The 13962-nt window shown below is 49.6% G+C and overlaps 2 protein-coding genes across 7 annotated transcripts in view; one reads left to right on the top strand and one right to left on the bottom strand.

Annotated features, from left to right (window-relative positions):
- Nucleotides 1–4715, top strand: part of ASH2L (ASH2 like, histone lysine methyltransferase complex subunit) — a 28160-nt gene extending 23445 nt beyond the window's left edge. For all 6 annotated transcript variants that reach the window (XM_002917229.4, XM_034647501.1, XM_019797486.2 and 3 more), the window contains exons 13-16: nucleotides 1616–1708; nucleotides 2949–3047; nucleotides 3822–3881; nucleotides 3976–4715. In XM_002917229.4, the coding sequence (XP_002917275.1) occupies nucleotides 1616–1708; nucleotides 2949–3047; nucleotides 3822–3881; nucleotides 3976–4083 (360 nt within the window). In that variant the 3' untranslated portion in view covers nucleotides 4084–4715. The remainder of the gene's footprint in view (nucleotides 1–1615; nucleotides 1709–2948; nucleotides 3048–3821; nucleotides 3882–3975) is intronic.
- A 2893-nt stretch (nucleotides 4716–7608) lies between these two features.
- STAR (steroidogenic acute regulatory protein) lies at nucleotides 7609–12513 on the bottom strand. The gene is made up of 7 exons (XM_002917230.4): nucleotides 12151–12513; nucleotides 10936–11049; nucleotides 10480–10607; nucleotides 9222–9380; nucleotides 8886–9070; nucleotides 8202–8295; nucleotides 7609–7722 (listed from the first exon to the last, which is right to left on the bottom strand). Exons 1-7 carry the CDS (start codon nucleotides 12212–12214, stop codon nucleotides 7609–7611), a joined length of 858 nt encoding a protein of 285 aa, XP_002917276.1. The 5' UTR covers nucleotides 12215–12513.
- Between the last annotated feature and the right edge of the window lie 1449 nt (nucleotides 12514–13962).

Here is a 13962-nt window from a genome sequence, read left to right as displayed (position 1 = left end):
CTCAGGATTGTGAGTTCAAGCCCTGCATTGCGCTGGGCATGGAGCCTACTTAAAAAATACATTTTTTTTTTCTCCTAGTCTGTGACTTGTTTATTTCTTAATGGTGTCTCCTGATGAAGTTTTTAATTTTTATGAAATCTATCAAATTTTTCTTTTACAGGTATATTGCTTTCTGTGAGTTAATAATTCTTTGCTTACATTCCACTCATGAAGATATTCTTCTTGTTCAAAGGAAAACACGGTTTTAGTTTTTGCTTTTAGGTCTCTCATCTACCTTGAATTACTTTTTGTGTATTGTGTGAAGTAGGGATCAAAGTTAATTTTTTTTTAACATATTGATGGGTGTCCAATTATTCTAGCGCCAGTTTTTGAAAACTACCCTCATTTCTTTGGNATTTATTTATTCGACAGAGATAGAGACAGCCAGCGAGAGAGGGAACACAAGCAGGGGGAGTGGGAGAGGAAGAAGCAGGCTCATAGCAGAAGAGCCTGATGTGGGGCTCGATCCCATAGCCGGGATCACGCCCTGAGCCGAAGGCAGACGCTTAACCGCTGTGCCACCCAGGCGCCCCAAAGTTAATTTTTTTTTAACATATTGATGGGTGTCCAATTATTCTAGCGACAGTTTTTGAAAACTACCCTCATTTCTTTGGTGCCCTTTGTGAAATCAGATGATTTTGTGAGTAGAAAGTAGAGTTTGTTTTGGGGCCCTCTGTTCCATTGAGCTCTTCGTTGACCTTCATGCCATACCAAACCGTCTGGATTACTGTAGCGTAGCTTTAGAGTAAGTCTTTACATTGGGTAGTATCGGTCCTCTTGCTTCTTTCTTTTTGTGTTTTCGTCTGGTGTGGGCTTTTGTGTGTGTTTGTGTGTGTGTGTGTTTAATTTTGAACCTATTAATATATGCCTAGACTTTCTAGAAGGATATACAAGGACACGAACAGAGATTGCTTTTGGGAAAGGGAAACTTGAGTGTTGAGGGACATGGTGAGAGAGGGGGAGATACTCTTCATTTTGTGTTCTGGTAGATCACTTAAATTTTTTTTTTCTGTGTTTAATGTATGTATGTGCTAAGAGATTCAAATTTTTAAAAATCAATACCATCTATTTCCCTGGGAGTGAATAGTTAGGTTCTTGGGAACCAGCAAGGAACCAGAGACCACCTATAGGAGAAGCAGATAGGGAACTAGGATGAGAGGAAGTAACCCTCGAAAAATGTTTTTATAGAATAGGAGATTTTAGGCTCAGTAAACTTGTTATTTCTTTCACTGAGATTATTGAGGGGGGAAAAAAACAACTATGAATTAATTTTAGTTTAATGGGTATTTTTGTTGTGGTGAAAGTGTGTATGTGTGTGTTCCCCCACAAATCTTAGTAAAGACCTTTTTTTGAAAATGTTTAACAAATGTGTGCCATCTGGTACTTTTCAAGAAGTACGTAGTTGTTTAAAATCGAGCAAAGCTGACCCTGCATAGATCTTTAATTTCTGTTGCAAAACATAAGGACTCCCTGCTATTTGTGTGAATCTGGCCTTTTTTTTTTTTTTTTTTAATTTCATGATGATGCAGCTGATGCTTCAATGTTCCTTTTTTCCCTTTCTTTCTTGGTTTTCAAGGCTTTGATAAAGTTCAAGAGTTACTTGTATTTTGAGGAAAAAGACTTTGTGGATAAAGCAGAGAAGAGCCTCAAGCAGACTCCCCACAGTGAGGTGAGTCATGGTCATAAACACGTCAGAGCTAGGAGACTGTGAAGGTTGGGACCAACCTCCTGATTAGAAGAGTGAGGAAAATGAGGCCCAAAGGGGCAGCAGAGCGAGCTCGCTCTCCTGCCTGCTGTGTGTGTGCTCTTCCTGTGGCGCTGTGCCGCTGCTTGAGGGCTCGTCGATGTTCTTTTAGGGACAGACTACAGAGAAAAGGGTAAAAACAGCAGCCTGCTGAGGAACTCTACAAGCGATTGAGGAAGCGAGTCAGAGATATTTATTCTTCTCAGAGGAAGGATCAAGTACAAAGGGAGGAGCACTGGAATAGGAGAGGATCTTGCTGTGTGACCCAGAGGCGGCAGCAGCTGTCATGGTGCATTCAGTGTCCTCTAGAACTTTCCCTGCTTCCTGTTCCAAGGTTGATGGAACATCTGCCCAAAGTCCTCGCATAAATAAAGGCTGGCGTGACTGGACCAGCCGCAGGGGCCGAGAATAGAAGGAGAAGGGGTGGAGGAAAATTTAGAGCTGGAGACATTTTTCCATAAAAATTTTGTGAAGCAACCTGGGACAGTAATAGAAGCGAATGGAGGAGAAAATAAAGTAGGGTTCCAGTTGTTTTTAGGGAGAAAAAGTAAAGGGAAACAGTTAATAGATCTAAGGATCATACAGCCAGATAATTCAGCCTGGGAGAACATTGCTCTTGCTGGGAGAAACAGAGAAAGTTCCTTCAGAAAAAAGAGCCTTTTCTGAAGTCCATAGATAGTGGTTGAGAGAGAATATCCAGAATAATTTCGAAAGGGACAAAGAAAATGAGGATTCAGAAACATAGAAGATCTGAAGAGATTTTCAAAAGAGAAATACGGAAGTGAGACTCTGATGCAAGGGAAGGGGACAGATAAATAAGCTTACAAGGGCGTGGTTCTAAAGAATTGGTGGAAGACCAAATTCGTTTTTATAAATACAGTGTAACGAATAATAGGAGAACAGTTTGGTACAGAAAGCCAGTAAACCTGAAGATCGACTAGACGAGTGCATGTAAATATGCTCTGGAAATCTGAAGCCCTCTGTAGCTGTAAGACACCGCCGTAGCTGCCAGACACCGCCGTAGCTGCCCCAGCTATGGGCTGTTCTTGGAAGACCTCGTTAGCGGCATGGTGACGGCACTGCTAAAGGGTTCTCCAAGGGAGTTCTTTTTCAGTCTGTTTTTCTGTTGCAAACTTCTGAAGTAAAACCACGGTTTTTGTTTCAGATAATATTTTATAAAAACGGTGTCAATCAAGGTGTGGCCTACAAAGATATTTTTGAGGGGGTGTATTTTCCGGCCATCTCGCTGTATAAGAGTTGCACGGTATGTATCATCTGTTCGTCCTGTGAGCAGAACTTAAGGGAAATAGGTGAATGGTTGTGTTGGAAGAGCCATTGATGTGAGTTCCAGAAAGAAGTCTAAGTAGCCCAAGAGTGTGATGGGAATGTGTTCCTACTGTTGTGACAGTTTGTTCCATAAACAGTTGGGTGTCTTAGGAGATATTTGCTTGGCTAGATAAGACTGTGCAGTTAGCGTGCCCCATACTTTTCCTTTGAACGTACTGTATGGTCAATGTTATTGTTCAGTGTAAAGCATATGAAGCGTATACATGCGTAAGTCAGCTTGGTGTTACAGGTCATGATAACCCACCACCATTGGTTAGTAACTCGTGGTTACTTCATATAGTGTGGGTTTTCGTGTGTGTGTGTGTGTGTGTGTGTGTGTGTGTGTGTGTGTGTGTTTAATATGACCCAGTATGAAGGGACTCTCATCAGATCCTGTTAGGTTTTGTTGTTGTTTTAAGTGGTTTGAAAAGGTAATATCTGATAATCCCCATGTATTTTTAGTCTGTAGGTAACCACCATTTAAGTAGAATAAGGAAATCTTTTGCTTATAAACAGAAGTCAACAAAAGTCTATTTTATTCACCTAATTTTTGATGGATATTAGGGTGTTGGCCACTTTTAGCGATGTTAATCTGTTTCTTGTTCCACTTACACCCTGAATGTCATAGCTACATTTAAAATGTTCCCATGTCCCGTTAAACTTTTTCACTCTTTTCTGTGTTTTCATGTCTGCTTGAATGGAACTGTCCCAGGTTTCCATTAACTTTGGACCTTGCTTCAAGTATCCTCCAAAGGATCTCACTTACCGCCCTGTGAGTAACGACCACGGTGCCCCCTCAGTGTCTTTGCTGCTTCCTGTTGCGGCTGTTCTCATCGCCTCATTCCTGTTTCTCGTTCCTCCCACAGATGAGTGACATGGGCTGGGGCGCTGTGGTAGAACATACCCTGGCTGATGTCCTGTATCATGTGGAGACAGAGGTGGATGGCAGGCGCAGTCCGCCGTGGGAACCCTGACCGGTCCCTCTTTTTTTGCAGACGTGGACTTTCTGGGGAATAAATTGGGGAGGGGGGCCTGTTTTTGTTTTGTCTTGTAACTGTTGCAAATGTTCTCCCAAAGATACCGCAGAACATAGCCTTGGCTGTTCGCAAGTTAAACGTGTGGGTGAGACTGGGAGACACTCCCTGCCCTTCAACACTCTCCCCACTTTTGGTGGCTGCTTCTGTTTTGTGTGCCATATGCCAACCACTGCTGACCCTAGGATCCCACGCGCTCCCTGTGAAACTGGTGCTGTACCATGTATCCCACCAGCTGGGACTTGATACCTTACTGTATTTTCTACGGAGTGAATGAGCTTGTCCAAGTAGCTAACTTATTTAAAGACATCTCTTTTTGTGGCGTTGCCTTTATCCCATCTGATTTCCAAGGAAGTAATAGGCCTGTTTCTGAGAACAGCTAAAATCAGTGGCTGTACATTCCAGATCTAAAAGGTCTTTCCTTTTGGTGTGGGTTTTTATTCATTTGAAATATTTTTGAACACTGGGGTCTCTGAAACTACTAGATCTCTAGAACTGTAATTGTAAAAAGAACTTGCTTGCAGCTTTAACAATTAGAAACTCTTCCCAAATAAAACTTGTCTTCAAGTGTGTGTGGCACTTTGCTTCCCTTTTACGTTGGGTTCCTCTTGGGACAGGGGTAGCAAGGTGGGCAGTCTGAGGAAGGGTAGCCAGAACTGGGGGAGACAGGCACTTTCTGACTCTATCCCAAACCCTCTTCTCTTGCTTGCATTCTTTCCAGCCAACTCAACCACGGTCTTTATGCTGTCAAATCGGACTCTCAAGGAGGTGATCAAAAGTTTAGAAGGGTTCGTGGGGTGCGCCTGGGTGGCTCAGTCACTTAAGTGGCCGACTCTTGATTTCAGCTCGTGATCTCATGGTCCTGGGATCGAGCCCCGCATCAGGCTCCACACTCAGTGGGGAGTCTGCTTGGGATATTCTCTCTATCAAATAAATAAACAAAATCTTAAAAAAAAAAAAAAGTGGGGGGGGAGAAAGAAATTTCCCAAATCTCAAGTGACTATTGGTGTCTTAACACAGGAGCTTTTTATATTTGTCTCGTAACGAGACGCGCAGGTGGTTTGTTCTGCCATTCTGCGTCTCTTCAGATGACAGAGTCAGTATGATCGTAGGCCAAAGACCCAGTCTGTCACCAGTGGACACCTGTTCATTCGTGGCTGGTCTTAAAGGGCAGACTTGGTTATGAAGCTGGATGATCAGAGTTTGAAGAACTCTGAGAGAATGAGGGGAGTGTTCTTCAGAGGAAGCTGGGGGTAAATTCTTTGTGATGTAAATTACCGCGTTACTTGTACACCCACTGGCCATTTAAATGATACAATTTTTGTACGTCAGATTTTCAGAAATCAGGTTACAGAAGTAGTTTCACCTGTTTTACTTCATATTCAAGGTGCGCGCGCACGTGTGTGTGTGAAGGTTCATTTGAAGGGCTCACAGCGTACCCACTTTTCGTGTAGACCTCTAGAAAATGGTTTTTGTAAGCAGATCATCACTGACAACTTACTTGGCTCCAATGTAAAATTAAACAAGTGGGAAAATATCTCCCAGTCCCCTCAAAGAACACAGTTGCTTGGTTTTAAGAAGGCGAATGACAATGAAGCTCAAAGCTATGGTACGTGGTAAAATCCCATTCTTCTGCTTTCCGCCTGTTCTTTTTGAAACCAGAGTGTATGTTGCTTCACACATCCTTAACCAAGTAGTCATTTTCTCCTAGCTGGGAGTGGATGATAATTCTGTTCTAGACATACTTCTACAGCTATCCCCTCTCACTCTGAAGCTCCCAGGTAGATAAACAATAATTTGGTTTTTTGTTTTTTTATTTATTTAACAGAGGGAAAGAGAGCACAACCAGGGGGAGCAGGAGAGGGAGAAGCAGGCCTCCTGCTGAGCAGGGAGCCCGATGCGGGGCTCGATCCCAGGACGCTGGGATCGTGACCTGAGCTGAAGGCAGACACTTAACCAACGGAGCCCCCCAGGGGCCCCAACAGTAGCTTGATCTATGCTAAAAATAGACCACTCTAAGAAATGATCAGAATAAATAATAGAAAATACTTCTCTGAGCTGTAAGATTTCAGTAGTTCAATAAATACCAGTGTTCCCGCTCCTGCTAAGTAAGCCCTCTAGTAAGCTAGAGCTCTTATTTCCCAATGCTTTAGGTCATCAGTGCTGTTAGAACCAGAATGGAAAAGCTTCAGGTGGCCATGGTTTTTCATCCTGCCTTACACGTTAGCAAAGTAATCCCATCCCAGTTTGTATTTTTCAAGCATAAGTTCTCTGAATCTTGGAAGGGGAATTTGCTGTCACCATAGCACATCTCTTTCAGCTCTCTCCTCTGGAAATTGTGCAGCACTGACCTGTTAAAGGCAGAGAGAGTGACAGCCCGGCACCAAGCTGGAAGCTGATGTAATCAGCTCTGAACTAAAGATTCAGTTTCCTTTTTAGGTCACAACATTCACTTCAGGGAAAATAATAAAATTTGTGTCTGTTCAACTTTGTCGTTCATTCTCTCATATTTGATCCTGTCCTGTCTTTTAATTACGTAAATAAAAATCCTGTCATCATCCTCTTCCAGTGCCCGTCAGTCTGCTCCCGGTTCTAGAGTTCTTTTAAGAATTGATTTAGGCTTGTGCTTATCGTGGAAATTACATCCTTAATGAAAGATCCTGGTAACTGATTCTAAATAATTGAGTGACCTACGTGCCCAGTAGCTTTTCCCTCTAGGGAGCCAGGGGATCTAGTTTCATTAAAATCTTTGTCCAGGACTCCTTCAGCATGAAGTTGCGATTTACTAGAATGATTTTTTTTTTAAGAGTAGAAGTTTTAAACAGGTACAGACTGAAGTTTTTGTGTCAGTTAATGATTCTTTATTCTGACTGGTGCTCGTGGAAGAAGGAGAACTGGATTAATTAGTTTTCTATTGTTTTCAAGCAAGAAAACACTGCATTTCTAGAAGGCATCTGCTGTGGGGAATTGCTTGGTCGTTGGTGCAGCTCGCTGCCTGTTTGGTAGAGGAGCAGAGGGTTGCAGGAGTCCCTTTTGTAAGGCCCTGCTGTGTCCACACATACTGCCTGCAAGGGATGGAGCTCATGAGCCCATAATGGGTAAGGTCCCAATCCTCGTATTTAGGCCCTCTGCACCCTGTATCAGCCAGTACCATTTTAAAGATGTTCTTAAATAGATGCGTAAGGGCGCAGAAGTTTTACAGATATTTCTTGGCCCTTAACCTTCATTTCACAGCTAATCATTGAATGAAATTAGAAAGCTCTTTGTCTTAAAAGCCTCGTCCCCGTTTTCTTGGTCTTAAAATTTTGCCAATCTGAGTCCCAGTATCCTACTCTCAATACACTCCCACCCCATCCCACAGTCCCCGATGAAGCTCCTAAACAGCCTTGTAGGCTTCCAGCAGGGATCTTCTGATGAGCACGCAAGCCAGTGCAGCAGGAACAGTGGGCAGGGGCAGGCTGGTCCTTAACACCTGGCTTCAGGAGCGGGGCTGGACTCCATGTGCTTGCGCAGGTGCTTGGCAAAGTCCACCTGGGTCTGGGATAAGACCTGGTTGATGATAGTCTTTGGCAGCCATCCCTAGAGTACAAGAAGAATTTGGCCACCTTGTGGGTGATGTTCCACTGTAGACACCTCTCTACCCTATCGCAGACACGGGTTGCTTAGTGCTTGGTCTTGCAGCTCTGTTAATGGGTGCGACCTTGGGGTTGACCAGGAGGACTGCATTACTGCCCTCCCGTCCTGACAGTGTAAGTAGCACAGAACTGCTCTCTTCCCAGCTGTGTGACCCTGAGTTAGCAACCGTATCTTGTAGGCCTGTTTCCTTCTTTCCAAATTGGTAACTGCAGAGCTGAAGTTTGACACAAGAGGTAAAAGGGAGGAGCTGTTACAGGCTTTTGACTTGATGGAATAGCAGGCCATTACTCAAGCCTCTTCCCTCCAACAATCTGTCTTAACATGGAAGAGGATTTTTCCTGGTCCTTGAGGGGTAATGTGGGAGGGTAGGAGCCAGTTTTCCTCCCCACCGCCTACCCACTGAGCCATCTTGTGCCCCTCACCTTGAGGTCAATGCTGAGCAGCCAGGTGAGTTTGGTCTTTGAGGGACTTTCAGCCAGGGGACGGAGAACCATGCACGTGGGACCATGCTCCCCTCTGGCAAATGAAGAGAAGTCAAGTCAGGAGGACCATGCAGAAGTCTTTAGGCTGACCAGTTACACTAGCCACACTTCCCTATTACCTTGCCTTTTCCAAATATTTTTTGCCAAGGGTGATATTGAACGGTTGGCCTGGTTACCATCTCAGCAGAACAAATGCTGGTTGGAGCTGGAGCCTGGGGGCCTCCTGTGGTGTCTAAGTTACCGATGCCAGAGAAAGGGTCCAGGGCAGTGGCTGGGGCTCCTGGGAAACTGAGCTAGCAGCTGTGTTCTAAGTGGTGTGGATGACGTTTTAATCAACAGTACGGTCGTATCGGAGCGTACGAGCTAAACCTCAGCCCTGCCTCATGTTTTAGAAAATTACGAAGGTGCTTAAACTTCCTGGGAAGGTCAGGACACACTGGCTAATTAGTAGGGCCAAACTTGGCTTCCTCCCTGCTATGGAAAAACCGTATTTCTGTGTGAAAGGAAGCTGAAGGTGGGACCAAGGACTGGTTTCTTGGAGCTGAGGCTTCATCACACACTTGGCGGTGCATGCCCACGAGCCTCTGTTAGGAAAGGGAGGTTTGGAGCGATTGCCAGTATTACCTGATGACACCTTTCTGCTCGGGCATCTCTCCGAAGCGTGTGGCCATGCCGGCCAGCACACAGGTGGAGCCTCGGCGCTTGGCACAGCGCACGCTCACGAAGTCCCGGGGCCCCACCAGGTTTCCTGCTGCTTCTGCAGCCAACTCATGGGTGATGACTGTGTCTTTTCCAATCTTCTGCAGGACCTGCCAGGCCACAGGGAGTCAGAGTCACGACTCAGCCAGGGCTGGGGCTAAGGCACCAACCGCAGCTTGCAGCCTTGATGGCGCACCTTTCAGACTGGGCTCCCGTGGGTTCCTGCCCCCCCCCACACACACACACCCGGACTCTCCTCACCTTGATCTCCTTGACATTTGGGTTCCACTCTCCCATTGCTTCCATGCGTTCCACGAGCTCTTCATAAAGCCTCTCCATGGGCTGGTCCACCACCACCTCCAGCTGGAATACCTTGCCCACATCTGGGACCACTTTACTCAGCACTTTGTCCCCATTCGTCTGTTAGGGAGAAAAAAGGAGCTTCGGGATAAAGGTTAGAGAAAACTCTCCCTCGACTTAGAGCACATAGACGGGCAAGGCAGGCGAGGCAGGAAGGGAAGCAGCACGGAGAACTCTTAAGCTAAGCACGAAGAAGCCTCCCATTCCTTCGGGTTAAGACACTTGGTAATCTTTCCTGCGCCAAGCCTCGAACATCTGCCGAAGCCTGGAGAGGTGACCTACCTGCTCCTGGACCGTTTCTTCTTGGTGGTAAGCGTTGATGGGTGTGGGTAGGTCCCACTGAAAAGGACCCCACTTGACCTCAGAAGTGCAAAGTTGCTGAGCGAGACAAACCCAGGAGTGGGAAAGTCTGGTCTACAACCAGCTAATCACACACACACACACAATGTTGGCTGGGAGCTTAAAGATGTTTTCAGTCCAATACCTCCGTTTACGCCAGAAGGCTGTAGGCCCGGAGACCCTTAGCCTAAGGGCATTGCTGGCCTACATCCCAGATCTCCTGACACCCAAACCAGTAGTCTGCTAACTCAACTTGGAGGAGGAGTGGGTTTACCCGAACTGAGGGCACTAGGCAGCATGGAAGCTTCTGGATGAAGGCAGAACCACCAGAGTCTCAGTAGAGCCAGTGGCCTCAAACATGCGCCTGTTACAGGTTCCCAGTCAGGGAGCGGTGCGCAGGAGCCGGGAAACCCAGAAGGCCGCGGCCCTGTGTTCTCGCCCAGCCCTGTTGCGGCTGAGCCCGGGTCAGCTCCAGCAGCTCAGCCGTGGGAGAGCCCCCGGCACCAGCACCGCACCTCGGCACCAGCACCTCTGACCCCGGGGTGCTGAGGGCCTCTCACGCACGCAGAACGCCCACTGCATGCTCCCTGACAAGCTGGGTGTACAATGCGTCTGGAGGGTAGCGCAGGACCCAGGAACAGCGTGTCTCAAACATGAGTCCCCAGAATGTCTTTGATGGGCAAAGGGAGTATCTGAGGAGGTGTTCTTGGGAAGAAGAATTTTCTAATTGAAACTACTTGCTACGTGAGGCAGGAATTCTGAGGCCTTGAGGATGGCAGTGGAACAGTGAGGAACGTGGGTTCCTCCAGGCCCAGCTTACCTGCTGGTTCTCCTGCTTCCAGCCCTCCTGGTTGCTGAGGATGCCCAGGGCCTTCTGCATGGCCTCCTCCCCCTGCCGGATGTAGGCCAGCTCCTGGTCGCTGTAGAGGGTGTCTTCCAGCCGAGAGCCTGGATACAGGGCCAAGGAGAGACCCGGCTTCCTTCTGTTTCCCTGCCCACCCTCAGCCTCCATCCCTTCAATCTGGGTCTGCTCATTCCTCTCAAGAGCCAAGACCAAAGCCATAGGGCGGGCCTGCAGGCGAGGTTAGACACACAGCTGACAGGGGCTCTGGCCTGGGGGCACTCGGCCCCACCCCCTCAAAGTGAGTGAGAAAGGCCTTCGTTGGTTAGGGGGAGGCAGGGGTGCGGGAGGGAGCCAGGGCAGCGCGCCCAAGCTGGCACCGCGCACCCCGGAGCCTCCGACAGCTGGCACAAGCCCAGAAGCTTTAGCGCTTACCAAGCAGAGAGCTCCGGCGCCGAACCTGGTTAATCCACGCGCCCGGGGTCGGACCCCCCAGCGCCCTGCGGTTCAGCTCCTGGCCGATGGCCAGCACAGCCTGGTGCCTCAGCCCTGCGGAGAGCGGAGGGAATTAGGATGAGAGATCCCCTTAGAGCGGGACCATTGCACACCTTCATCTTGCCACAGATGAGGAAACCCTGGGAGAGGGAGGTGACTTGCTCAGGAACACGGATCCCTGCTGGGGACCCGAACTAGAGCCGGGTCCTCTCCCAGTCGAGGGCCGTTACTCTCTGCCAGGCTGCCTCCTGGGCCCAGAGTCCACCTTCCATCTGGGCTAGCCGGGCCCAGTCCTGCCTGGAGGCGGGGGCTGTACGGAAGCCCGCTGAAGTTGCCTTCTCGAAAGAGAGAGAAGCTTCGTTCAGCTAGAAAAAATCTGCCGCAGGAGGAGGAGTAAAGACCCCCATCCCCTGTAGTCTGTGTCGCTGTCAGCAGCTGGGGTAACTGCTCAGCGTGGCCCTGGGGGGCCCTGGGGGCGGAGCACAGTGAGTCTTGCTGATCTAGCAAAAACGGCCCCACTGCTGGTACAGGTCTTCCAAGCATGGCTTCCATCTAAACGGAAGCCAGTTCCACCCAGTGTAATCAGAAAGCACTTTAGATTGGATTGTGTACCTTTCAGTGACTACAGGGGATTGACTCAGATGAACTTGGGTCCTTATTAGCTCTACAAAATCGGACTTGGGTAGCTGGTTCTGCCTCCTTGTTGTACAATGATAACCAGACTTCCAGCTGCACCCACTTTCTCTCTTCACTTGGCTCTTCTCTGCAACCCCCCCCCCCCCCCCGCCATGTCTCAGGCTGGCCAACCCTGCCCGCTGGACTCCAGGCTCCCTCCCACCCCTGCCCTGTGGCTCGGTCTTTCCCGGTACCCTTGGTGCCAATCCAGGCAAAGCCAGAAGAGCTCAAGAAAGATTGGAGCCCCGGAGAGAAGGGCAGAGGTGACAGAATCCAGAAGGGGCACAGGTGTCTTCATATCCAGCCCCACGGTTCACACGGGAAAAGAGAGGTCCAGAAGGGAAGAGACTCGTGCGGGTTCCCCCCACAAGAGGCCAATTGGGGTCAGAGCCTGAGTGGCCTGGCCCCCAAGCCCCGCATGTCCACACTGCCGCAGTGCCCTGGTCTCCGCGCGGGCCGCCCCCTGGCCCGGGAACTCACCCTTCATGTTGCGCACGTGTCTGTAGGAGCTCCCAGCACACAGCTTGAATGTGGCTAGAAGCATGGTATCCAGGCAGTGGGGACAGGCAGGGGAGCGGTGCTGAGGCCACTGCGGCCGTTGCCTCTGCTCTCAAGGGGGGCTTCTTCCTTCCCTCCTTCCCCGGAGCCTGTCAAGGTCTGCCTCTGGGTCCTGCCTCGGTGGCCGCGGACCAGCCGAGTGCTCCGCTGCTTAAATGCCCCCGGCTGAAGGCTGTACTCCATCATCTGGAGATAAAAAAAGCCATCACTCCCTGCACGAAGGAAGGGGTCAAGGGTAGAGGGATTGCCTCACACCGCGGCTTTGGCCATTTGCGGGGAGCCTGGTGGAGGCGGGCGTACAGACAGGAGCAGGGGATGGAGGCGGGGAGAAGCAGCAGCCGCTGAAGTCCAGGCGGTTTGGAAGAAAGCATACACCATCCCACTGGTTTTCAAACGGCATGTGGGGTGCTGTTTAAAATCCAGATTTCTGGGACGCTTGGGTGGCTCAGTCGGTTAAGTGTCTGCCTTTGGTTCAGGTCATGATCCCGGGGGTCCTGGGATCGAGCCCCGCATCGGGCTCCCCTGCCCAGCAGGGAGTCTGCTTCTCCCTCTCCCTCTGCTGCTCCCCCTGCTTGTGCTCTCTCTCTCTCTGACAAAGAAATAAAAATCTTGAAAATAAATAAATAAATAAAATGTAGATTTCTGGCTCTCAGCCTCAGATGCTCTAGATTTAACAGGTCTAGGATTAAGGCTCTAAAACTTTATTTAAAAAAAATTCCCAGGTGGTTGCCATGCAGGTATCCTGTGAACTGCACCCTACTCTTCGAGAAGCAATGCCCCGGTCTCTGATGAAATCTTTTCCGTTTAAGACTGAACTTGGGGTTGCTTTTAAGCTAGATTCACCAGGCAAGACTATCAGAGGGCAAGAGAATCACACTAGTGTGGCCCTTGGCCCAGGGCCTGCCTTCCTTGTGAGAGAGTTCTGTGTCCTGTCACCACTGCCCAGAGGCAGGGAGGGAAGGCTGAGAAAGTGGGGAGCAGTAGCAGACCCCCACTGGCTCCTGCTGTCTCTGTCACTACAGAAGGGGTGAAAGGAATAGGACCCGCTCAGAGCTGGCCGGTGCCCAGAGCTCAGAACCCAGAGTCCCACCCCGCCCCCCCCCACCTGCCATCAACCCCTCGTGAGGAGTGGGAAGGGTCCAGCGATCCAGGGGCCCTTGTCCTGGGCTCCTCTCTGAGCAGTGGCTGTTTGGAGGTGCCCTGGCCCATTTCTCGAGGCCCACTGTGGGCCCTCTTCCTCTGGGAAGCCTTCCTTGACCCCCCTCACCTTCTGGAATGGCTTGTTCCTCTGTCTCACACTGTTACTGTCACTACCACGAGAGGGGGGCATCATTTTGGTCCCGATTTGTATAATGGCTCGGGTGTGTTTGCTTGTCTCTTCCATGGGACTGTTTCTCCCTGAGGCGGGCGCCGTGCCCACTTGCCTTCACCGCCCCCCGCCCCGCACTCAGCTCCAGGCAGGGCACAGAGTGGCCTCTGGCTCCTTCTCCGTGGGTGACCAGCTGGGCAAGGTGGGGGTGTAGGTGTCTTTGGCTTAGGAAACAAGCCTGTAGGCAGAGTCCCGGGGAAGACAGCACCGAAGGGAGAGGCCTGTGTGAGCCGTGGGGCCTGAACCTCGCACGGCTGGAAGAGAGGGTGCCAAGGGCACGCTGAGAAGGCTGGATACCAGCTGCCCCCGCTTCTCCTCCCCGCGGGGACATGTGCACCCTCAAGCACATGTGCCCCTCCGTGCAG

The sequence above is a fragment of the Ailuropoda melanoleuca genome, chromosome 18 (assembly GCF_002007445.2).
Source record: "Ailuropoda melanoleuca isolate Jingjing chromosome 18, ASM200744v2, whole genome shotgun sequence".
NCBI lineage: Eukaryota > Metazoa > Chordata > Mammalia > Carnivora > Ursidae > Ailuropoda > Ailuropoda melanoleuca.
This window is presented reverse-complemented; position numbering and strand designations above follow the sequence as displayed.

Coding starts and splice junctions, on each gene's coding strand:
- STAR (XM_002917230.4), bottom strand. CDS start 12,214: ATGCTTCTAGCCACATTCAAGCTGTGTGCTGGGAGCTCCTACAGACAC. Junction 10,608..10,935: donor GCGCCGGAGCTCTCTGCTTG/GTAAGCGCTAAA, acceptor CCCTGTATCCAG/GCTCTCGGCTGGAAGACACC. Junction 9,071..9,221: donor CAAATGTCAAGGAGATCAAG/GTGAGGAGAGTC, acceptor GTGGCCTGGCAG/GTCCTGCAGAAGATTGGAAA.